The 25490-nt window shown below is 40.7% G+C and overlaps 1 protein-coding gene across 23 annotated transcripts in view; it reads left to right on the forward strand.

The window, feature by feature from the left end:
• Positions 1-25490, forward strand: part of PTPN5 (protein tyrosine phosphatase non-receptor type 5) — a 90205-nt gene that overhangs the window by 44242 nt on the left and 20473 nt on the right. For 14 of the 23 annotated variants that reach the window (XM_074585763.1, XM_074585756.1, XM_074585762.1 and 11 more), the window contains 6 exons: positions 5298-5464; positions 6364-6483; positions 8307-8390; positions 13684-13922; positions 17231-17420; positions 20468-20552. In XM_074585763.1, the coding sequence (XP_074441864.1) occupies positions 5303-5464; positions 6364-6483; positions 8307-8390; positions 13684-13922; positions 17231-17420; positions 20468-20552 (880 nt within the window). In that variant the 5' untranslated portion in view covers positions 5298-5302. Of the gene's footprint in view, positions 1-5282; positions 5465-6363; positions 6484-8306; positions 8391-13683; positions 13923-17230; positions 17421-20467; positions 20553-25490 lie in introns of all 23 variants that reach the window. The other 9 variants (XM_074585760.1, XM_074585759.1, XM_074585773.1 and 6 more) reach the window with 1 other exon arrangement.

Here is a 25490-nt window from a genome sequence, read left to right on the forward strand (position 1 = left end):
TAGAGAGCAATAAGGTCTCCCCTCAGCCTCCTTTTCTGCAGGCTGAACAACCCCAGCTCCCTCAGCCACTCTTCACAAGACTTGTTCTGTGATATGGGTCTCCATTTGCAGACACATATCAGTAGTATACATTCATCTACTGTTCTCTCATCAATAGCAGGTCTCACTAGCAGTTAAATGGAAATCAGAGACAGTGATTTTAGTAGGTAGATGTGTTTTGATATCTGAAGATGTAGAGGCCATATGTGGATTTAGGACTCTGGTGTGAAGTGTTGGTAATCTTGATGGGTGTGAAGTATTGCTGGCACGTTCATACTTTGTAAAGCTTCCACACTGTGGGCCTTTCCTATAAAGTAAGTTCTTGCCGTGCACAGCCATAATGAAGATATAGGCAGGTTCAGAGGGATATGTATCTCCACACAAATAAAACCCATACGGGACAATGCAGCTGAGCTGCTGTGGCTTGTTGACTGCTGTAGTCTGAGAGTTGGCAGAACAGGTGAGACCCGTTTTTCCCTCATAGCTTGTGTGTCTGGCAGGTAGTTCCACAGAACTCAGGGATTCCACCGTGAATGAAGAAGCAGCCACCATTAACAAAATTTGTATTTCCCAGTGAAAAGGCAGTACCACCCAATCCTCCAAAAGCATAATTCCCACAGATAAAAGGTGATGGATTTAAGTAAAAGTCTAATAACTGTATGAGCACTATATTCTCATTGGGGGAGGGGTGTATATTGTAGTTCTATTATAAAATTGCTTTTGATAAAGAACAAGTCTTTTTTGATCCCAAAAATACATTGTTAAATTGAATCTGCCAACTGAGCTATGTCGATTCCTTGAGCATTAGCACCCATGCACAAGAGGGGACACAAGTTCCTTTTAAAGTGCTAACTTCATTAGGAAATGCAGCCAGGATACGTGGTCCGGGGAGGGATTGGTTTTTGTTTTGTTGTTCTCTGAAGGCTCTAAGTATGAATCATTTGAGTTACAGAGCTGCTGAAGCCTTGCCAACAGCAGCATTCAATTGGATCATGGCATGTTTGTTACTGCAAGGCATTGTTGACTTACTTATCATTACTACAGTGCCTTTTAGTGTTTCAGTTAAGTCTGGTACTCTAAGCGCATGCTTTTCTGCAAGAGTATATAGGTATTCTTGTTCTACTCTTCTGCCCTTTATGTACGCGCATATGAAGTCAGAAAAAGAAAGAGATGGAGGCACAGGGATTTTCAAATGGGCATTGTCTGAGCTACAGAAGCCAGCTGTTACCTTGTGAGTGGACAAAGATGTTTCCCTGTATAGTTTATTACGCAGCAAAGTGTTGTGCCATTTATTTTTGGCAGCTTGTACTGGTGGCTAGGTTTAAGGAAAGAATACAGTACGAATGGATCACTGGTTTGATCCAGAAAGTTCCTTTCCCTGAAGAGCAAGGATGAGGTTAAGTTTATGGTGCTGTTTTGAAATTTCAAGTTGCTTTAAACAAGCGATATGGCTGCTACAGATGTCAGAGGCCTTTTAATTCTTATGCCAAAGGGTTTTTTTTCTAGCAAGCATAGCCCTGCATCAAAGCAGAAGTATTGTGGAACTTGAATCCCAGTCTCCATGAGTCAGAAATTCAGGAGGATATCACAGGAATGGTTAGCTTTCACTGTCAGTCAAGTCATTTAGCAGAGGAGAGGCTTCATTCATTCCTCCTGTATGTAGTCATCCTTGTCATGACCTGTGCACTGACCTTGACACAAGAAAATTTTACTTACGTCTCACTCATTTATTACATATTCTGTGCACTGAGAAAAACCAGGGCTCATTAGGGTAAATAATATAGGAATATAGGATTGCAAGATGAAATGTGAATGGTAATTGAAGTGTTGTTTAAAGCTGACGTGTTAAATCAATACAGAGCCCTAGGTGGGCATCATGATGTTTGTTAAAATCTAATCACTTGTGATTTGGAGTAGCAAATTTTTGAGTGGACTTTAATTAACCCAAGGTACTTGCTTTGTATACCCAAGATATGAGTCTTAATCTATACATTTATACATATGAATTCAGACAGTTCTCCATTACTTTAGTTCTTGACCTGATGCCCGTATTGTCTTTTACTGTTTTAGTGAAAATACCTGTTGATAATGGTTGAACTGTATCAATTCAGCAGAGCTGGAATCCTGGGCTCCTAGGTCCGTAGACCATATCTCTACCTTATACAGTGAAAATAATTGGAAGAAGGAAGTAGTCTATTGTCCTTCATATAGGACAGTCATAAGAAGGAGAATGTGACTCCTACAATTGTACAGCTGTTGCTAGACAACACTGGAATACCAGGAACTGGGCTTCTGGGCTGTGGAGAAGCATAGATCCCCATGGTTACAGACACACAGTGGTCCCCTAACTTTGACGTCTTTGTTCCAGAGGGCGTATTGCTAAGTGGCCTTCACATCGTCCTATTAGAGTCAGGGTTCTGTTTCCAACCTAGACAGAAGTGACCTTGTAAAATCTCAGGCTGTTACAGATATGAAAAAAAGAAATTCTGTTTACCTGCTGCATAAGGCAGGTGAATGAGCTTTTGGTCAGTCAAAAAAAAAGGTCTTCTGAAATATGAAGTATTATGCCATAAAAAATAGTTGAAAGCTGGGCTTGAAATCTGCATTCCCTGTCTCCTTGTTCTGGTTGTCTTCCCAAAAATGTTTTAGTTCTGCTCTGTGTGTATTTTATCTTGATTTTTGGGGAGGGGTATCTAAGAACGGAAGTCATTAGGATTTGAAAAAACAGTAAATAGCTTCATTCACTATTCTTAGGAAAGAAGGTGCATTATTTAATGCAGATAAAGGAAAAGTAGGACTTAAAACATGGTTAGTGAAAATGGAAGGTTAGAGACCTTAGGAGCAATATAATAAACTATATGTAAATAGATTCTTTTTTTTTTTGGAAGGTTTATGTCTCAGCCATGGGTGTGTGTCTTCTTGTGTGAATAGCAAAAATAATTTATGACGTCCAGATTCTGTGCCTGCTAAATTCCTAATTCCTATTCCAAAACACATCAACTTCCTGCAAAAATAGCAGAAAAAAATGGGAAAACATTATCAAGGGTTTTCCCCTCAGTTGTTGTCCATATCCAGTGAGACCTGAAGCAGTTTGGAAGCTTGAGAATTTTCAACTTTAACTGATAAGTTTTATGACATTGTAGAAAACAAAACCAAAGGTCACCAGTGAAAGTATTTGGGCAGGCTTAACTGTGGCTGCTTAATGTAGCCACTGTGTTGTCCTCTTGGAGAACTTTGGGTTCAGATTTATGTAGCATGGAATCAGAAGTCAGGTGTTAAGCGTATGGTCAGTGTTCCTGGACGCCAAGGACTGCATCTGGACTCTGTGTTTCCTGGGGGGGCGGGGGGGCATGCTGTGGGCTGCAGATTACCGGCTGGAGCTTGAAGGACAGAGAGGTAGAGCTCCCGTGATCTCTTGAGCTATGTTCCAGAAACTGTCTGCTTTTCTTTGAAAAGTGCTATTTTCAAGCTGTTGTCTTCTAGCATTAACAACATACAGATGAAAGCAAAGGAATTTTTACCACTGTGAGAAATACAGGCTGGGATTGTTGACGCTTCTGATTTTACCTTTTTAGTTTCCATATTTTTCCATGTTCTGCTGACCTGTATTTAATATGAAATTTTGACCGTGTTTATGCAAATTACTGGACTGAGTCCTTCCTGGCAAATAGTCAGTTAACTTCTGGACATACCTATGGAATGACATGGGTGTATGTCCGTCTAGATGCACATTCTCTATGATTCCTGAGAAATATCTGTGTAAAGACAATGAAAATAGCTACATATAACCAGTTATACCCAGCATACCCTGCTGAGGCTACTACCCATCATAAACTGGCTGGAGATATTTTGAAAATGAGAAACCAGTTACCTGAACTCCTGGGGAAGTACCTGAGAAACCAATAACCTGAGCTCCTGGGGAAGTACCTGGTGGTACCTTTCAGGTGCTCGTTCTTGTGTTACCTCTGGGTCTCCCCAGTCATTACACAATGATGACCCTCTTGTTGCTGGGTAGCTGTTGAAATGGAGAACCTTGTAGAGGAAACCATCAGCATTTCCCAAACGCCTTGTTCTCTTGCGCAGGGGTGGATACCCTAAAGTCTGTTTCAGTGAGGCAGGGAAGAACATCCACTGAGTGCGAATAAGTGTTTCATGTTCCTGTCCCCTCTCACGTTTTTGTATTTTAGAAATCAGAAGGGGGTATTTTCATGAATTCTTACTGTACTAATGGCCAGACCCTCAGCTGATACATGGGTCATATGTTTCATCTGCCTAATTAGAGCTGTGGCTAGTTTATGGATGTTATCTGACTTAGAGTTACTATTGTGAGACACTTAGAGAAATGTCTAATGAGAGGAATGTTTCATAGAAATTTGACCTCAACAAACCACAGAAGGGACAATGATGTGGCCTTTCCCTGGCGCACAGGTGGCTGGCTTAGACTTAAGGCTACAGTGTTGTACGCAGGGCAACCTTGGGGCTTTCCTCATGTAGAAAGATGTAAATCAGTAGTACTTACATCAAACAGGTCTGATCTTTCACTCCTTTTAGCTTGTAAATTAATTTATATCTACACAGACTGTGTTCGAAATACTGTTACTGAGGGACTAGCCACTCCAGTGCATATTTCCACTGAATGGAATAGCATTACAACATTATTAAATAGCTCCTGAGTATGAATTCATCCAAGAAGTAGGTTATTAGAATAAAGTCTGTTTTATTAGTGCCTTAGGACACTCAGGCAAAACCCAGAACCCCTGAGCACTATTCAGACACATAACATGAAACAGGCTCTACCTCAGAAATTTATAATCAAATTAGAGAAAGCAGACAAATAAGGGGAAATAGAGAATTTGAGGCAGGGAGAGACAAAATGGGTTCTCTGCCACCATGTAGCCAGGAAGTGTGGAGCTAGGAAAATAGCACAGATGGTTCCTTTTAAAAAGTAAAAACGAAAAGGTGCAGTGATGTAAATGAGAATTTATTAACAACAAAGCCCAGAATCTGCACCTCCGGAAAGAAAGAGAAAATAATTTATCCGCCCACGCTCACTTTTTTCTGACGAAGGCAGGTGAATACAGCTGCACTAATAGAGTGTGACGCTCACAATCCTGAGCCGCGCTTACTGATGCAGAACTGAGAGGTAACCATCGTCTCTAGGAAAACAATAGCCCTTGCAGGCTCCGCGGTGGCTGCAGGGTTACGTACTATTCATTCCCTGCACATGTCATTTTCACGTGAAGGTCTTTCCAATCCAGCTGTTATGGAGTCAATGGATGAAGCTGAAGGACAACAAGGACAGGTGAACAGGAAAGAGCAGTCCCTGAAAACCTTCCAGAAAACAGCACTGCTTGGTTGGGCTGCCCAGTGGAATGGATTAATGCCTGGAGACAGCATGTATCTGTTTGTCCTCTCACAGATTCTGGTAAGGCAGCTTGTCATCTCTTTGAAATGCTGGGACCCTTCTTTTAAGCTTTGTTGGCTTGGGAGGTTTCCTCCTCATTCATTGTAGATGTAACAATGGGCATAGCTGCAGTCGTTTTATTTCTGCAGCAAACTCTCAAAGCTTTGCTTTTCAAACAGTCCCTGCCTTTTGATGTCCCAGACTCCCATCCCATTGTCTGCCCCACTGCAAATACCTCCTTTGCCAAATGACTCATCTCCCAACAAAAACCCATCTTCTGTAGCTGATACATACGGGGGTAGATAACCATCTTCTTAAAAAGTTCCAGTGTGCCTTTGATGGTCGAGGGTGAAGGTATACCTCTCTGTGAGGGTGTTAAATATAGCATCATTGCTTTTGTAGTTTTACATTAGCTGTGGTGTGTGCAGCAACCTTAGTGGTTCAAATGAAATCTTTCAACATGTATATTTGTGTGTATCTGTTTATAGGGATACCTGTGTGAACGTGGCTATTTGTGAGAGCCATGAGATAGGCCTTAATTGTCTTTCAATAACATTCAAAGTTCATTGAGTTACCACTTTTGATCTAATAATAATAATGCTGAAAGTTCAAAAGTCAGAGGAATCTGTTGCTCTTTTGATGTACAGGCTACCATGGGCAGTCTTTTTGCTAGTGTAGATCAGAGTAAGCTTGCTTAACTTAGTGATACGCATCTAGTTAATGGTAGCTGAACATTTGGCAGTCAGTCTTTAAGTTCCTGTTAAGCTACAGCCTAGAAAATACCTGACTTTTTAAAGCAAACATGATGATCAACATGAAATCAATGAGAACTAAATTAGTTAATTATGCATTCTTGAAATGAAAATGAATGTTTGTGTAATGAGAGATGCTCATTATGTATTTTCTGATTGATTACACAGCTTCTCTGCATGATGCTGTGGTACAGCACTTACGGGACCATCCCAGCAGCTCAGAATGCCTTTGACCTGCTGTCTTACTTGCTTACCCCATTTAAACAGTTTTTGTCAGATCAAGGGGAGGTAAGTCCCTGTACTTCTCTCTGATTATAAATACTTCTAATATCTCTCCTGTTTAAAAGTGTAATACACGTGTACTTCCTATAATATAGTGATAATAATGCATGTGTGTCCTGAAACGGTGAAAAGAGTTTTTTGGAAACAGATCCATATTTTACCTTCAAGATAAAGGGCTGAATTTTTGTCTATGACATTAGCTCAGCACAGCAAATTTTTCATAATGTGCAAATGATTACAAATGAAACAAAGCAATAAGAAATCAGCCCACGAAGGTTTAGCCCACTGTAAAGAAAGAGTTGGAACTTAATTTATTAGGATGGATAGGAGTTTAAATTCTGGAAGAATGGATCACGCCACATAAAGGGTGCAAATCACAAGATACACAGTCACAAAATTCTATTTCTGTTGAGTGTTTAGAGCATATCTATGTGCAGTAAAAGTATTTCAGGTGTACTAGATGCACAGATTAAATTATATCTACAAAGCTACCCCAGTAAAATTGCTTAGCTTCTCACTGTGATGTAATGACATGTATACCAGTATGATTCATCTGATAAATTACTGGGGTAATTATACCCAGTGCAGATTTCTCTAGTGTGGACAGAACCTTAATTAAATGGTGAGCAGCTACTTTCATAAATCAGGCAAAATATATTTGCTATCAGAATGGTTAGATTCATTGTACATAATCTTTGTAGCAGAGGCTATGCTGTACAAATAGGAAATCTGACTCAGTGCCTCTTATGGCTGAAGTACAGAGGAGACTGTTTTTGTGTTCGCTTAACAATGTTTGAGCTGCATGTCACCTGCTATTTTGTTTATTTGAAAGAAGCACTTTTTCTTTGCCCTTTCTTAGTTGGGTTTATTATGCACAATCATAGCTCTTCATAGAGCATTGTTTATATCTTATTTGTAGTGGGTCAGTCATTAACAAGTTGTTCTTACAGGAAATCCCTGATTTACATGATTTTGACTTAAAGTAAGTGTTCGGTGCGGAGGAAACTTATTCCTAGAATGCACCTCAAGAACATCCCAAGTATAATTCTATGCAGGTGTTCATGCATATCTTTGAGGACTGTTTATTATAGCGCTATTTACAGTGCAGATTTAGACTTGAAAACAGCAAAGGCAAAGAAATCTTCAGATGTTAAAATAAACAAATGAAAGCTTTTAACTCTGAATTTCTCTTTAGCTGTACTCGTTCGTCAGAAACAGAGTAAAATTCCTTGCCCGCTGAAGCCCATTAGAATTGTATTTTGTACAATAGGCTGAACTCTAAACTATTTAAGTATGACTAAGACATCAGAGGGAGATTTCACTGCCAGTGCTGTGAATGAATCTGATGGTGTTTCACAGAATGTGTAGAAAATGTAGAAAAGTCCTCTGTGGCCGAGTTTTATGTAAGGACCCACAAACATGAGAACAGTACTAAATTTTCCTCAAAGCTCCTTGCTACAATATAAAATTACACTGACTGTGGCAATGAAACATGGATCCAGGCTGCAAAATTGAATCATGCATACAGATCTCAATTTTGGCAATGCATGAGGGTAGGAAGCAGACTTCCTCTTTGCCTTCACAGTGAAATATGGTTTTTAGACCTTCTGAGGTGCTGGAGCTTAGAGATGGTTTCAATTTCGGTCTTCTCCAAAGCCTGGCATTTTTCTGTTGTTGGTGGTGGCTTTTTCATGGGCAAGAGTATGGTCTAACTAAATCTACATGGGAAATCCAAGAATGAATACACAGCTTGCAAAGAACATGCGTGCAGACACTATACAGCGTCCCTGAATACTTTAGGAATCATTGCCAATTCTGTTGTTTCACAGGACCTGACTAGAATCGGGAGCATTGTGGTATCATACATCCTGCTGTCTTTAGCTTCTCTAGGACTGTTATTTGTAGGATCTCTGGTAAGTTATGATACTGTGCAAACTATATCCATGCCCAGTCAATTTTTATAAGATGTCTAATTTACCTGTTGATGTTATGTCCAAGTTGATTGTAAAGCAACATATTTGGGGCTATTTCTGTATAGTTTTCTCCTTGCTTTACATAGAGAATCACAACTACACTTAGCCTTACTCAATTTCTTGATGAATTGGGGATTACACTGATGGTTTTTATTCTTTCCATCCACAGATGGGCAAACTATTTGCACTTAAGTAAAAGGGATGTGGTCCCGTAACAAGACTATCTAATATTGCTGCCTTATGAGTTACCTGCAGAGCATCCTTTGACTTAAGCAGCAGAAATAGCTGGTCCAGAGCACTTGTGAATGTAATGCCCTTTGTATAGTGTTCTGGTAGAGTGGGAATGCAGTTACTGAAAATGCTGGTGGAACATCACTTCCTGTCCTTGACTGCCTTCAGGCAGCTCAGGAAGCTGAAGCTGTACCATGTACATGTCTTTTGAGTGATGCGTAGTGTAATGAAGTAGATCATAGAATCACGGGACTGTTGGTGGGAAGGGACCTGTGAAGATTGCTAATCTGACATCCTGCTTGAAGCAGGGCTGTTGCCAACACTCGTTAAGGTCAGACATGCATTTTTCTACACAGGTTTTGAAAACCCTCCTGGGAAGTAGATGTATCATCTCTGGGGGTACCTGTACCATGACTGCCAGTGCTCTCAGGGAAGAATTTGTTCCTAATGTCTGATCTGAATTTACTAAAGCTGGATTTCTGCAGCTTGTGGCCATTATTCCTTGTGGTATCAGCTGCCTTTACCAAGAAGAGTCTGTCTGCATCATCTCTGGAGCTGCCCTTCAAGTAGTTGCAGGTTGCTGCTAGGTCACTCCAGGATCCTCTTTGCCAGGCTGAACAAGCCCAATTCCTTCCACCTTTTTCAAAGATCATGTGCTCCTGACCTCCTTTGTAGCCCTCCACTGGGCCCACTCCAGTTTTTCCTATCTGTATTAAACTGGAGGGCCTAAAATTGGACACAGTATTCAAGGTGCTGCTGCATCAGTGCCAAGGAGAGGGGAATAATACTTCCTTTGATTTGCTGGCCACGCTCGCTGGCAGGAAGTTTGTCATATTACATGCCATGGTTACGTTCACTCAGAGGCAGCATGGTGGCAAAATCTTCTGTTTAATCTGTTGGATGAATGTGCTTTTTAAAACTTTCCATTCGGCGAAGTAATTATTGTTAATGCCTCTATGTCTCTGATCATTGATGTAGGCAAGGAAGTTAGCTGGGCTTATGCAATTTTCTGCTTTTTTGATGCTGCTGTTCCTTACCCAGCTGAATTTTGTGTCCTCAAAAAATAAACTTTGGGTGATTTTGTAATTGCAAATATTAAAGAACAAAAATGAGACGTCTGGGACTTGTGATAAACTGTGTGAATTCTAGGTAATTTTGCAGCAAAACATTCTGAGCTGGAAATCAAAATAGCAGGGGTGCGATTTCTCTGCATATCAAACCTAGTTGTTGCTGGATGGAAGCATTTTATTGCTGACCCATTCTTAGCACAGCAAGGAACTTTAAATGAAAGCTCTCTATGGCCAAAAATTCTGATATCACTTTAAACTGCTTTGCATATGTAGTAACTTCTTGTAATTGAACACTTATACCAGTGTAGATGAGAGTGGACTTAGCCCTTTTTAAAGTGTTGGTTAAAACTTTTGTACAGAAAACAGTGTTATAACAGTTCCCATGTAGTCAAGCTTGCTCTGTTTTGTATTCCTGTGGTCTGTGCTAACAGTCTTCTAGCTAGAGTGGAGGCACAAATGTCTCTGTGACAGCCTGTTCTCTGGACAAGTCACAGAGAACCAGAACAAAACAAACGTCAGGCCAATGGTCCATCTTGCCCAGTATCTTCTAACAGTGACATTAGGAAGGAGACGTGGTTTAGAGAGAGCATATGAGCCTTGTCCCTTCCTACTTACCTGTTACCTTAGTCTCTGACACAGAGTCATAGAATCATGGAATGGTTTGGGTTGGAAAGGACCTTTAAAGGTCATCTTGTCCAACCCTCCCTGCAGTGAGCTGGGGTGGGGTGCCTACAACATCTCTGGGCAACCTCTTCCAGTGTTTCACTACCCTCATCGTAAAACATTTCTTCTTTATATCTCATCTGAATCTGCCTTCTTTCAGTTTAAAACCATTACTCCCTGTCCTATCACTATAGACCCTACTAAAAAGTTTGTCCCCATCTTTCTTATAAAGACCCCTTTAAGTATTGGAAGGCTGCTGTAAGGTCTCCCTGGACCCTCTCTTCTCCAGGATGAATAAGCCCAACTCTCTCAGTCCGTCCTCATAGGAGAGGTGTTCCAGCCCTCTGATCATTTTTGTGGCCCTCTTCTGGACTCGCTCTAACAGGTCTGTGTCTTTCCTGTACTGAAGGCTCCATAACTGGACGCAGTACTCCAGATGGGGTCTCACAAGAGCGGTGTAGAGGGATAGAATGACCTCCCTCAACCTGCTGGACACTCATCTTTTGATGCAGCCCAGGTCTAGCTGCTTTGCAATTTGAATACATCTGCTTCTATCAGTATTTAGAGAATAAGATGTAAAATAGTACTCAGCAGAATACTGAAAGTAATGTAGTGATGGATCTAAGCAGGGTTTCTAGAATGGTAGACAACAGATAGTTGCATGAAGACAGTTTTCTTTATTTTCTCTCTTCCTCAGCCAAGTGATATCTTCCCCACCCACCCCCCCCAGCAATGGATTTTAAGCAATGTGCTGCCTAGAAGGGAACTTAAAGGGGGTCTTGCATTAAGAAGTGCTTTTATGATTAAGTCTTTCTTTCGCAAATTTACCCCTGTGTCTTTATAGATGGACCTAATAGATCAGTCCCACACTGATGGTACATAGTAGATAGCATGCCAGTGAAAAGCAGCTTATGCAGATTTTTTTTTTTTAATTCAGTAACTGTGGTAACCTACAGTAACGCTTTAGTAGTTCCCTGGGGAAGGGTTAAAATGTGCCCTTTTATACAGGTACTTTGTTGCTTTAATGTAGAGCAGTAATTGTTGGGCCACCTGATGAGGCTGAGAAATGGTGGTCTAGTGGATTCTTAGAAGTGATACCAAGAGAAGAGAGGCCCTGTCTGGTCTGTGCACTTGCTGAAGTCCAGCTCATTCCTGAATCGGGGAATTTGTGACTCTAATACACGTAGAGCAAATTTCTCAGGGGAGCAGACCCCAGCTAAGCTTTGAGGTGCTTTTCTGAGAATACCCAGGTACCAGAATGTGTTAGGAGGTTAGCAATCACAGTGAAAATAAAAGGCTGGATAGGGTGCTTGAGGCTTGAATTAGTGACGCTGTCTGCTTTCTGCCTCATATAATGGTGTTTTAAGACCCAGGCAGCTGCAGAGAACCAGCATAGAGCTGTCTAGTCCTCCTGAACAGGTTTTCAGAGCTGGCTATTTTTCCATTATTTAGTTTAACCCCATCACTTTTAAGTATAACTTAATTTCTTCCAGTGTCTTGGGCATCTCCTTGTATATCTCACACTTCTTTCAATCTAAAGAAAAGATGCTTTGTAGGGTGAACTTTTTGTTCCTTTGGATTTACAGTGTGTTAAATCACCAGTAAAATCAATCCTGTGTCACCATACCAGTTCTAGAATCTGTAATACATAATTGGTACCTAGACCTTCAACTTGGCCCTTAGCACAAGTGTTGATTTTAGTTAACAGCAGCACTTTCCAGCAGTACAAAGTTGTTGAGCAGATACTTTACACTCTGAACTTCTCAGCTATTACAGTCTTGCAGTATGTGAAAGAACCATGGCTAGTACTGCGGGACTGCCAGGCTCCAGAAGTCATCTTGGGGAATGAAAATAGAATCAGATCTTCAGCCTTCTTGCTTGTCATCCAGCAAGCCAAGCATGCGGGAAAGACTCAGGTTAGGTTGGGCCCCAAATTTTTGTGAAAAAAGTCTAGTAATCATGTTCCTATGTTTGCTTTTGTAATTACCATGTACTCTGATTAACTGAAACAAAAAAACATTTTGTGGGAAGTAACTGTCAAATGAATACTGCTGCTTTGCGAGAGTCCTAACATTTGCTAAAGCTGACTATGGACAGAAATTAAAATTTGCTTCACTTTCTTTCATTCTTTCTCAGAGAAATGAGAGTACATGAAGACACACAGGCACAAGAAAATAGTTGTTAGTAGCCTAGGAAAAGAAATTTTTTAATGGCATGTTTTCTAAATGCAGCTGCCCATTTAAAAGCCTTATAAGAAAAGGACAGAAGAGGCTTTACTTTGGAAAATAGGACCTGTTCTTCTTAGTCTCAAAAGGATGCCATGCAATATAGTTTGTATAACATTTAGACTGAGTGATACTGGTCCTCGTTCAATTTTAGAGGGATAAAGTTGGCCTAAGGTTCCGGATCTTGGAATTCAGAGGTGAACTTGAAATTTTTAACTGAGGTCTGTGTGTAGGTTTAAACAGTCTACTGATAAAATCTCAAAATCATCTAGTCTGCCACAGCATCCATGTAAATCAATATGATACAGTAATTTTTTAGATTCATGCCATTTCTAGCCCTCCATTAGGTTATATTATTAACTTTAATATTGCATTTATGTTCTAGAACTTCACAAGATCTATTATTTATTGTCTATACCATGTTTAAAACAGATAATTAGATTACAGAACAGGCTTTGCCACTGGCCAGAAACTGAAATGGGCATTCTGAGCCTTAAAACCATGTGTGTCAAAAATCAAGGCCCCTTTAAAAAATTATTCACTTATAGGTGAATTCACGTTACCGTGACAGATTATCAAAGACATGTACTTCAGGAAAATTATGTTTACTTTTCTTAACCCAGCTATAACTAAACTTTAGGTGGAAAACCATTAAGTCAGGAGAGGTATGATTTGTAGAATAGTATAGTAGATTCTTATTTTGTAAAAAAGCTTAGTAATGGTAGGAAACTGAACAAAAGCACAGTGATGTCACATTGGCTTGCATATGATGGTCACAAGCACATTCCACTGTATCCCCGAGTTAAGCCTGGCCAGCTCTGTGGAAACCTCTGTGTCTGAAAACAGGTTTGAATGGGTAGATGTGAATCCTTGTAACATGCACCACAAAGCTACTCCTGCATGGAACATTCCTGTCCTCTTCAGTCCTCTGCGATTCAAATACATTATAGCGGGCTGGGATGCTGCCCTAAAGATCCACCCTCTATGCTGTATGGAAGGGGTGGCAACAAGCAGAAAGCTCTTTAAAATGTTTGTTTCCTCCAGTTTTGGCATCTACTCAGAGCCCGTCCAGAGCCCCCCTTTCCACTACAAGAGGACAGACGCCAATCTGTGAGCCGGCAGCCTTCATTCACGTACTCAGAGTGGACAGAGGATAAAAATGAGGATGACTTCCTAGATTTGGATCCCGTACCTGAGACTCCAGTCTTTGACTGCGTAATGGACATTAAAGCGGAGACAGATCCAGCTACTCTAACGGTTAAATCCGTGGGCTTGCAAGAAAGGTAGGGTAGATGTGATTAATAGGGAAAAGTCTCGTCCAGATTTCATGAATTTAGGACTTCTGAGCCTAATAGGAAGCTTTATTGCCTTCATGAATGTCACTTTAAAATGTGGTTTTAAAGCCAAGCACCTGCCTTATTTCCTGTCTTGTTTTCAGTCCAGTCATAAATATAAACATATTAGCCAAAAACCATACAGTTTCTAGATGGCAGTCAACAAGTGTTACTCAAAAGCATCGTTTCTTTCCTTTGAAATATCCATTTGTATTTGATCAGTCTCTTGCCATTCCCCAAGATGGCAACTGCATAGCATGAAATCCACTATAGGGCAGTGAAAGCTTTTACCTCTGAAAGAGGTGGATCTTGTTAATTTTTTCTGTCACTTGTGCTGAAGGATTAGTCCTTTCTCCAAAAGCAAACCATAGATCAAATGGTAATCTGCAGTAATTCGCTTATAAATGGATTAGTCCAAATGTAAATTAATTCCTTTGAAATTAACCAGTAATGAAACTTTGGGATTAGCTGGTGTTCACTCCTCGAACCAGCAGAGCAACGGAGCTTCTCAGAGAGATTCATAGCTGGGAAAAGCCATTTTAAGATAAAAGGAAGATAGGAATGATGTAGTATTGATTTGTTGCATTTCTCCATCTTCACTCATACATGTCACAAAAAGGTCATCTATAATCTGTGAACTTTGAAGGCCCATCGGTGGGTGAATTGCAGAATGTGTGAGCTGGCACAGGGAAATGTTCACCACAGTTACCGAGTGTTCAGTTGGACTGAACTATCCTTATACTTTCATCCATAAGATTATTTTATTTCACTTAGCCAGTGTGTCTGTGTGTGTGAGTGAACGGATGAGCGAAAGGAAGCACACCAGACTTAGCATACTCATCTCTGAGGCAGAGCTTGGTTTAAGGTTACTGTCCTTTGTTCTGTGGACCACAAGAAGCCTAAGTTTATAGTGTTGCATCTTTTTCTGTTTTGTGTTCTTTTAATTGTCTTGGTGAAAGAAAACAAAGATCTTGAGGATAGAAATTCCATTAAGAAATTCTGCAAAGGCAATGATGTTATGAATAAGAATGAGGTTACTAAAGGGCCCAACATAGTGACGTATCACCTTTCTTTATTTCTAGATTTTCAAGCTTAATTGGAGTTCTAACCATAGTTAATTCTCATATCTAAAACTCAAAGGGCAGAACTGAGATTTTAAAAAGCATGATGCTGAGTTTCCAAAGCACCACATGACACAGTAAAAGGGAATATTACAGAAGAGGCTTTTAATTTCCACTGTGAGCTTAGAATGTTTTTTCTCACTTTATTCTTGATTACAACATTTGTCCTAAAATGTCCTACCTTTTATTGTTATATTCTCCTTCTTTAAATATGAAATTGCAGTATCCTCTGGGGCTTGTCCCTGAACCTGCTGCTACCAGTGAGTTTTGCCATTTTTTTTCATTATGGGCAAGATTGGGCTTGAAATGCATCATCATCCCTGGTTTCATTCTATCTCTCTGATTTTAAAGATGCTGACATTTCTTCTTAGGTGACTGCTAGCCTGCAGGAAAGGTACTCACTGTTTCAAGACAATTGGGGAATATCAGTTGATTCAAGTAATGAATTACAATTTAAAAACTGTCTAAGAAGTAGAGATGGGAAAAAGAAAGCAATTACTTGAAGTGCTCACATTACATAGAACGTGTACACTTAAGATGTAAAATAAACGTGTTTTCAACCTACACATGTGCTTGAGAAGCCAGACATCATTTCAGGTTTGGGCTGTGCTCTGACAGATTTCATTTACATCAAGCATTGGTCACTCTTTCTTTGTTTGGTGTTGTGTTGAATTATCTACCTATCCCTCTTTTGCATCCATTCTGCTTCTGCATCTTATTTCCCTCTTGTTCTTTAGCCACCTTCACCATTAGAAGGCTAGTCACTAGCTAAATTCAAACAGCACTGAATGTTACTCTTAAGAAGAAACAATCTAATTTCCTCATGTTGAAGAACTATTAATATCTCTATGTATGTAGCCTCTTCTACCTTAAAGAAAACCAGAAGTATTTATTATCGAATGCATCTATTTCTGGGGAGGAATGTAGTAGTGATTTAACAGCACACAGGGTAGGGTCAAAATCTTTTGAAAGGTGTCACTAAAGATTCAGTGTCTACCAGTAGTGGTCATGTTTCATCAACAATCCATTCCCCATGGCCGTGAATCATAGCAGGATGCTGGCTGCACATTCTTTTAGAAAAACTCCTGAATCCAGAAAAGGGCTGTGATCCAAGTAACAAATTCTACTGTCGTCTTTGTGAGCTAGTCGCGCTTGTATGTTTGCATGGTTTTTCAATAGCTCCTGCAAACACTTCCCAACTAGAATTTGCCAGTTGAGAGACATCAAAAATAGGTTTACCGTGTGGATGTATAGAACATTACATCTAGTAATAATCATATTGTATGATTTTATTATTATGTTGAAGATAATTAAATGTAGATTCACTGATGGCATTTGAATATTACTTCTGTCTGTGATATGTGAGATTGACAGAAGCTCAGAAATGCTTTAAAACTGCATTCAATAAACAATGCAGCCATTTTGACTTTCATTTTATTGTGTGGCTAGCTTAAATAAAAGCCACTAAAAATTCTACACCTAGCAGCATCTGTGTTTTTAATGTAACTGTTAAAATGTTAGGACCTTCATTTTACCCTTCTTGTGATGTACTGTTGTGGAAAGAAAGTTTTTCAGACAGAAAAATTATTCGCTGTAGTGGTTTGCATCTCATGTCTTTATTAATGTGGAACTGGTAATGTTTATCCCAAGATCTTACAGCACTGATGTTGTCTGTCCTGCTAATAAAAGGTTATTCAGTAGGATCTGGCCCACTGAAAACTAAGACCAATATTTTCACCTGTCATGTCTAAAATATCAGTCCATATTCAGGCATCCAAAAATATGGTGTTATTTACGCAAGTATGAGAACTTCCCTGCAGTTGCCTGCTCGGCACCTTTGACAAGCAAGTTGCTTCTATTTAGGTGACAAAGTATACAGTTGCTTCACTACAGACAGCACTTTGAAAGTGTTGGCCTTCATATTCCAGTGCTCAAAATCATCTTCTGGTCTTGTCTACACAAGAAGTATCACCCATTTTTCACAGTCAGTGACTGTAACGCACACAGCGGAACCAGATGGGTGCTTTTCTAAACTGCTGTTTATCTGTCATTGGGACTGTATCCATTGCTGACAATGATCATACAATGGGTCAGTCTGCTCTGCTGTAAGCAAACTTTGATCGCTCTGTTTTGCAGGAGAGGTTCAAATGTTTCACTCACACTGGATATGTGTACCCCAGGCTGTTCTGAGCAAGGGTTTGGCTATGTCATGTCACCACGGGAACAGTCAGCCCGAGAATACCTCCAGACAGCATCAAACATCCTTACCGAAGAGGAACTGCACAAGAAAGCACTGGATCCTTTCATACTCCAGGCAGAGTTCTTTGTGAGTATCTGACCTCTTTTAGGAGCATCAGAAAAATGGGATGTTGTCTCTCTTCTATAAACCCTGCTATTATTTTCTGCAGGTCTTAAGTTAGTACATACAAACTCCACTTCCATCAGTGAAACATTTAATGCAATTCTGAAATTCGTCATCCCTTGAAATGACAGTATCTGAAAGCTTTCAGTGATGTTGTCACTTAAAACCCAGAGAATTGGTTCTGGCAACAAAAAAAAGCTCTGTTTTCACAAGTCTTTTTGTGTGTGTGTGTCAGCATGCTACTTTAACAAAAAAAATCAAACTTTTTCACTAGAGTACAGAAGAAAAGCCAAGTTTGATGTAGGCATAACTTCTTGAAATGTGTCTGGAGTTGCCCTAGGGATGAAATTAGTCCAAGTACATGCTCTTTCCTGTTGAATATTTGGCATGGAGCTACTTTCCAAGCCTGAATGTTCTCCAGATAACTGAAGCACAGGGTGGCTATGTCACTCAGCAGGAGGCATAGAAAATACATCTTACTGGATTTTTTTCTGCACAAAAATTATTTACTACTTGTAAGCTGCTCTATCAGTTGCTTTTAGGATTCTGAAATATGTTTCCTTGGCTCACCGTATCCACTGTTGCTTTGGGAGAAAGAATTCTTTGCCTCATTTGGGGAAAAAATACACATACACAGATGACGCAAGAAGTTGAAAATTTGATTTCTAAGTAGTTTAGGATAAAGGCCAGATACATTTCAGTGTAGTGAGTACACTGGCTTTTTAGATCTTTGCGTTCTATGAGTCTCTTCCCTAATTGCTGGAGTGTCCTTGTGATAGGCATTGTCATGTTTATTATACCTGGCAAAAAAAATACGCAAAATGCTGCAGTGGCTATGAGTATTATGTCTACTAGGCAGGGTTGTAAATTCCTGCACAAGATGGGAGGTAACCAGAGCACAGTCTTTGCATGTTGAGGTATTTCAGAGCACGTGATCAAGAGCTGCTGAAGTTAATGCTGCCAAGTCAAATATTCTCTTAAGCATGGAATCTCAGCAGAGCAGGAGGAAGACGATGTTTTGCAACATAACAACCCTTTCAGTCTGTTCTCTTTATGACCTGCAAGGGTCTGAAATGGCACAGTAATACTTTGAGTATCACTTGCTGTCTTCCCTCCTTGTGCAGTTTCAGGAGGGTTGGGGGTTTTTTTTCTACTTTACAAGCACAGAGGGAGATGAAATAGTCTGGGCTTCTGTTTTAAAACAGACCACCAGATATCTGTGGTCCTTAATTCACTTAGTGCTGTACAAGTTGAAGAAAAGCAACTTTTGTGTAGGCAAGCCCTGATTCTTTTAAAGTAAAGCATCTATTGCTGTTCTAACGAGGAAATGTTAATTTAATGAGTGCCTGAATTGACTTCTGAACAAGTCCACATACAGTTTTGTCAGTCTCTGAGGTGCACTGTAGCATTCAAGCAAAGAAAATAATGTTAGAAGTAGGAAAAATATGCTTCATTTCTCTGAGAGATTTTGAATTAGTTTTCCTGGTGTTCAGAAAAATCATTCAACAGCCAAACTATCCCAAGTCATTTTCATTCTTTAATGAAAACTGAAGTGTAGATAAAAATGCTGTGTAATCAAAATGTCATTTCTGTAATTAAAAATTGTAATCTAGTTTGGCTTTTTTTATGAAACAGTTATCACCAGCTCACTCTGCATCATGTATTTTCAGTCTGTCCAACTTACTTGCTTTTCAAAATCCAGATCTACGATGAAGGAAGCAGCTGTGTTTCATTTTGGAAGAAAAGTCAGAGGGGATGTCACTTGCAGGGCTAAGTCCTGAAATTCTGACAAGATTTAGAGTTTTTACTCAGGCAGAAGTCCTGTTGATTTCACCAAGACTTTGCTTGAGCAGTGAATGACTAAGTCCCAAGGACAGACCATGGAGCTTGGCGCAAGAGTTGGGGGTGACTAAACACCAAGTAACAGTTGAGGAAAACATGAACGTTTCATTCCCATGCAGTTCCTCAAATTGATAGGAAGCTACTTCAACAAAATGTTTTTATCATTAATTGCCTGTGGTTAAGCCCAGCAGTACACTCAGTGCTGTGTAAGAGACAGAATACAGATAGTCAGTATTCAAAAGCTCCAGAATTTAACATAGTCTGTAGCCCTGCTCATCTTAATTTCTCCCCAGAGTGAGGCTTGTCTTACTCAACCCTGATTCCTGTTACCAGTCTGTCCAGTACTGGCCTCTCAAATCCAGTGTGCAGCAGCTGGGATGACCAGCTCTGCTCCCCAGCTCCCATGAGCCCTTTCTATGCTGAGCCTGGTTGACACATCCCATCTCATCACATACCTACTGACTCCAGTTGGTGGAAGGTTCCCATTTGTTCCTGCCTGGCATTGGCCACTTACTTGCAGGAGATGAGTAATGGAGTATAAGAAGGTCCTCCATCTTTGTGTGTTCTTTGGGTCAGTAGTGTAGAGAGCAGGTAATCCCTGAACATGCCTTTGCTGTCCTTGCCCATGGAGCTTTAAAGTGTGGTGAGCAAAAAGTGACACTTCCCCAGCTCCATAGAGCCAGATCAATATGCCAGCCTGTCATCATGTAGGTCATAATTTGTTGCTGGTGAGAGTCACTGGCAAATTATTTCCTTCCACCCTCAGAGAGGAAGGAGTGTGAGTCAGAAAGGATGGTGTCTGAGGTCCATCGCTTTGGGAGCAGAGTATCTTAGGTACCACCTTTTGCTTAGTTCTGTACCTACACTTGCAATTCAGTTCTAATAATATTAGGAGCTAACATAATGCCATCGCACATATTACTCAATGAATTAGTCACTATGAGCATTTTCATATTAAAGATTTCAGAAAAGAAAGCCAGTGACAGTAAAAGGAAACATCAATCATATTTTGGTGGTAAATTGCTGGAAGTACTGTACCATATGTCTCAGTTGACTTCATCACTTTGCCTCCCTCACAGGCAGGATGTAATGGGCTTGGGTTTTTTATTCCTCTTGTGAATCTAATAATACTGCCTACTGTGTTTTGTGTTGTTGGTTTTTTTTAACAGGAAATTCCAATGAACTTTGTGGATCCAAAGGAATACGATATTCCAGGCTTAGTGCGTAAGAATCGCTACAAAACAATTCTCCCAAGTAAGTTTCCTGCTTTTTAAGTCACTGAGGCAGGGTGGTTTATTCCACGTGCTTGAAGGGCTTTGCACTTTCCTTTCCAGAATGCATCAAATGTGCTATCACTACCATGTGTTGTCCACAGGCCATTTATGAAGCATCAACATGACTTCAAAGCATAAATCAAATTTCAAAAGAGGTAGAGAGGATGAGGGACTTAAGATTTGCTGAACATCAGCAGCACTTAGGTTTTTAAGTCATTAGAATTGCATCTTTTGGTGCTGATTAAAAATTCTAGCCAAGAACTTGATGTGTTTATTTAGATGTTACTTAGCGGTTTCCTTGATTAAACACTTTAGAAGGGCTAAATTCTAGCAATGTTATTTTCTCAACTGATGTTTTTCTCAGAATCATGGCTCAAATGTAAACTGAGAATATTGGGAGCTGGCCTGATGGCATTAAGATGATACAGAAAATCAAAACTTTTTTCTTCTCTATTACACTATTTTTATTTGTAGCCAGGAGTAGGAGTTTTGAGAAACATTTTGGTACAAGTTTTCCCAAGCGTCATCATTTTCCCCTGTGTTGTACTTAAAGTTACTTTGAAAAGTGATACAATTAGATGTCATGTCACTCTTTGGCTCTAAGCCATCATTGGAAAATGCCACCACTGGCCACAGTAGCTCTGTTTGCAAAGCCCAAAAGGTTCAGTGTCAGTTTAGCAAAGATGAGTGCAGAGAAGTCCAAAATGTCCTCAGCTATGCCTACCATTTTAGTCAATGAACCTGGATTGGAAATGATACCAAAAGAGATTTTTTTATCTAGACTTACCACTCCAGCAGCTGTAGCCAATGATCCAATGTGCCCAACCCTTCTGATGACTTTGTGCTCCACCTTAGACCAGAAGTGTAAAAACATTCAGCCATGTTTCACAATTTCTGTGCTAATGACTGAGGTGAATCATTCAAGTATTAATTTACTGTTTTTGTTGTAAAGAGCAGATTGCATAAGTGCTGATAAGTAGTGATTTCAGATGCCCAAACTTCTAGATTTTAAAGTGATCTCTATTGTCTGAATTCGGTATCTAATGTGTGCTTTGAGAACTGGATCCATTTGAAATATCTCACATTAGATGTTTTAACTGAAACATCAGAATTGCTGTGTGGCGGGTTGAATCTGGCTGGATGCCAGGTGCGCATCAAAGCCTCTCTATCCCTCCCCCTCATCAACTGGATGGGGGAGAGAAAATATAACGAAAGGCTCATGGATTGAGATGAGGACAGGGAGAGATCGATCATTCAGTAATTATAGTCATGGGCAAAACAGACTTGACTCATGGAAATTAATTTTATTTATTGCCAATTAGAAGTCAGAGTAAGGTAATGAGAAAACCCAAATCTTTAAAACACCTTCCCCCCACCCCACCCTTCTTCTTGGCTTCAACTACACTCCTGATTTCTCTATCTCTTCCCCTCTGAGTGGTGCAGGGGGATGGGGAATTGAGGTTGTGGTCAGTTCACCACATGTTGTTTCTACTGCTCCTTCTTCCTCAGAGGGAGGACTCCTCACACTCTTACCCTGCTCCAGCATGGGGGCCCTCCCACAGGAGACAGTTCTCCATGAACTTCTCCAATGTCAGTCCTTCCCCCAGGCCTACAGTTCTGCACAAACTGCTCCAGCATGGGTCCCTTCCACAGAGTGCAGTCCTTCAGGAACAGACTGCTCCTGCCAGCAAACCTGCTCCAGCGTGGGCTCCTCCCTCCACAGGGCCACAGGTTCTGCCAGGAGCCTGCTTCGATGTGGGCTTCCCACAGGGTCACAACCTCCTACAGGCGCATCCACCTGTTCCAATGTGGGGTTCTCCACAGGCTGCAGGTAGATCTCTGCTCCACCATTACCCTTCATGTCTGTAGGGGGACAGCCTGTCTCACCATGGTCTTCACCACAGGCTGCAGGGGAATCTCTGTTCAGGCACGTGAAGCACTTTCTTTCCCTTCCTTTCTTTCTTTCTTTCCCTTCCTTTCTTTCTTTCTTTCCCTTCCTTTCTTTCTTTCTTTCCCTTCCTTTCTTTCTTTCTTTCCCTTCCTTTCTTTCTTTCTTTCCCTTCCTTTCTTTCTTTCTTTCCCTTCCTTTCTTTCCCTTTCTTCAGTGGCCTTGGTTTCTACATAGTTGTTTCTCTTAGTCCTCTCTCCTGGCTGCAGTTGCACAGTTGGGTTTTTTTCACCCTTAAATATGTTATCACAGAGGTGCTGTCACCATTGCTGATTGGCTCAACCTTGGCCTGCAGTGAATTCATTTTGGAGCTAGCTGGCATTGGCCCTATCAGACATAGAGGAAGCTTCTAGCACCTTCTCACAGAAGCCACACCTGCAGCTCCCCCACTACCAAAACCTTGCTGTGCAAACTCAATACATGCTGCCATTTTGGGCACCCTGTCCCAGAGTTGTAAACAGGTCCCAACTGGCCCACTACCATATATTTTTAAGAATGATCACTCAATGGGTTTATTATTTGCTGCAAACTTCATCTCAGCCATATTGATATCTGCAGCAGCCGTTGTTGTCACTTTGACCTCTTCAGATAAGATAACTAGTTTCTACCCTACCATGCAGACAACACCAAGTTGGGTGGGAGTGTTGATCTGCTTGGGGGTAGGAAGGTTCCATAGAGGGATCTGGACAGGCTGAATCAATGGGCCAAGGACAATTGTATGAGATTCAACAAGGCCAAGTGCCAGGTCCTGCACTTGGGTCACAACAACCCTATGCAATGCTACAGGCTTGGGGAAGAGCGGCTGGAAAGAGTCCTGGAGGAAAAGGACCTGGGGGTGTTAGTCAACAGCCAGCTGAGTATGAGCTGGCTGTTTGCCCAGGTGGCCGAGAAGACCAATAGCATCCTTGCTTATATCAGAAGTAGTGTGCCAGCAGGACTAGGGAAGTGATCGTCCCCCTGTACTCGGCACTGGTGAGGCCACACCTTGAATACTGTGTTCAGTATTGGGCCCCTGGCTACAAGAAAGACATTGAGGTGCTGGAGCGTGTCCAAAGAAGAGCAACAAAGCTGTTGCAGGGTCTAGAGCATGAGTCCTTTGAGGAGCAGCTGAGGGAACTGGGGTTGTTTAGCCTGGAGAAAAGGAGGCTGAGGGGAGACCTTATTGCTCTCTACAACTACCTGAAAGGAGGTTGTAGAGAGGTGGGGGTTGGTCTCTTCTCCCAAGTGACAAGCAATAGGACAAGAGGAAACAGCCTCAAGTTGCACCAGAGGAGGTTTAGATTGGATATATGGAAAGGTTTCTTCACTGAAAGGCTTCTCAAGCATTGGCACAGGCTGCCCAGGGAAGTGGTCGAGTCACCATCCCTGGACGTATTTAAAAGACATGTAGACGTAGTGCTGAGGGACATGGTTTAGTGGTGGACTTGGCAGTGTTAGGTTTACGGTTGGACTTGGTCTTAAGGATCTTTTCCAACCTAAATGACTCTATGCCTCCAAGGACTGACAAGCTCATTGTGATCTGGATATTTTTTCTGAATTAATTCTAGAACTAGTAACCTCTGTGCAACTTGGTCCCTGGCTGTGGTCTAAGGATGGCTTGATGTTGCTGAGGAGGGAAGAGGGCTGACCATTCACTTCTGTTTTGAAGGGCTTGGTGCTGGCAGTAAAGAGGCTAGCAGGGAAAGCTAAACATCCCCTTTATGCTTCAAAGCTGAGGATCCCAGTAAACTATCCATGCAAAAAGTAGCAGAGGGAACCGGGGGTAAGTTGAGGGAGAGTCCAGTGCTTTTCAGGCTTTGACCATCCACTGACTTTCTCATTTCTGAGCTGACCAAATGTAGCCAATGCTGCCTTGAGTATCTACCTTGCGTTCCTCCAAATTCTAGTTGCAGAAAGCAGTAATGGCAAGAACTTCTGAACAAGCTGCGGTAGAGCAGAGTCAGACAAATGATTATCATAGAGAACAGCAAATGCTTAATTACCAAACTAGAGTCAAACCCAAAATCTGAATTTAAAAAGTAACTAAAATTCCCTTACCAGCTGCATTGCCAGAAGCAATCTAGGCAGTTATCATTAAAAGGTAAGCAGTCACTTAACATAATGATCAGTTACTTGCAACCCTAGAGTTGATTGTAGTAAGCGAGAGACAGGATAATAGTCTGTAATTCATCTCATTTATATTTCTTTTGTAGTAAATTCTTTTTGCAGATCTCCAATTTTGCTGTTGGTAGTAATATGGCTTAGAAGGTGGCTTTTTGATGGCAGAAGGGTGTTTTGGGAAAGATGCCAAGCTAAGGATGTTGATTTGGATATTTCATAACTATGAATTTGTTTGTTTGCAGACAGTCCTCTTCTGGGGATGAGTCCTATGGCATTTCCTGGAAAATTATAACTTTTCTCTAAGATGTTTGGAGGCACTTATTGAATATACAGAAAAGGATGTTTTTGTTATAGAATTCCAGAGATGGCAAGAACTTATTGGAACACATTGTATATCAATCTCATTGAATCCTTTTCTCAAGAGTAATGTGTGGACAGACTTGTTAAGTTTCTACATAGCTCTATTGCTTTTACACCATTTTAAGTTATGCAAAACATTTCAGTTAAGTTTAGCGAGCTCCTCTAAAATGTCAGACATAGTATCAACAAAAAATGGCCATAAAAGACACAGTAGAAAAAATACCTGACATACCATTTGGTTTCTTAGAGATACAAACTACTACTGCTTTTTTAAAGGCATGGTGTCTTCTTGGACCTGGCCTGTACACTGGTTTTGTCCTGGGAGAAATATTTTCATTAAGAGTAGGATTTGATTTGCTTAAATGCCTCTCTATTGAAAATTTCAAATTCATGCTGCAAATTCTTGTATTAAAGTCTTGTTATGTTGTTGTTTTGTTTAAAAGAGGAGTTATTCCTGTTTATATATTTCTAAGAGATGCAGTTCAGCTTCGGTTATGCTTTCTGCAAAAC

The sequence above is a fragment of the Larus michahellis genome, chromosome 4 (genome assembly GCF_964199755.1).
Source record: "Larus michahellis chromosome 4, bLarMic1.1, whole genome shotgun sequence".
Taxonomy (NCBI): domain Eukaryota; kingdom Metazoa; phylum Chordata; class Aves; order Charadriiformes; family Laridae; genus Larus; species Larus michahellis.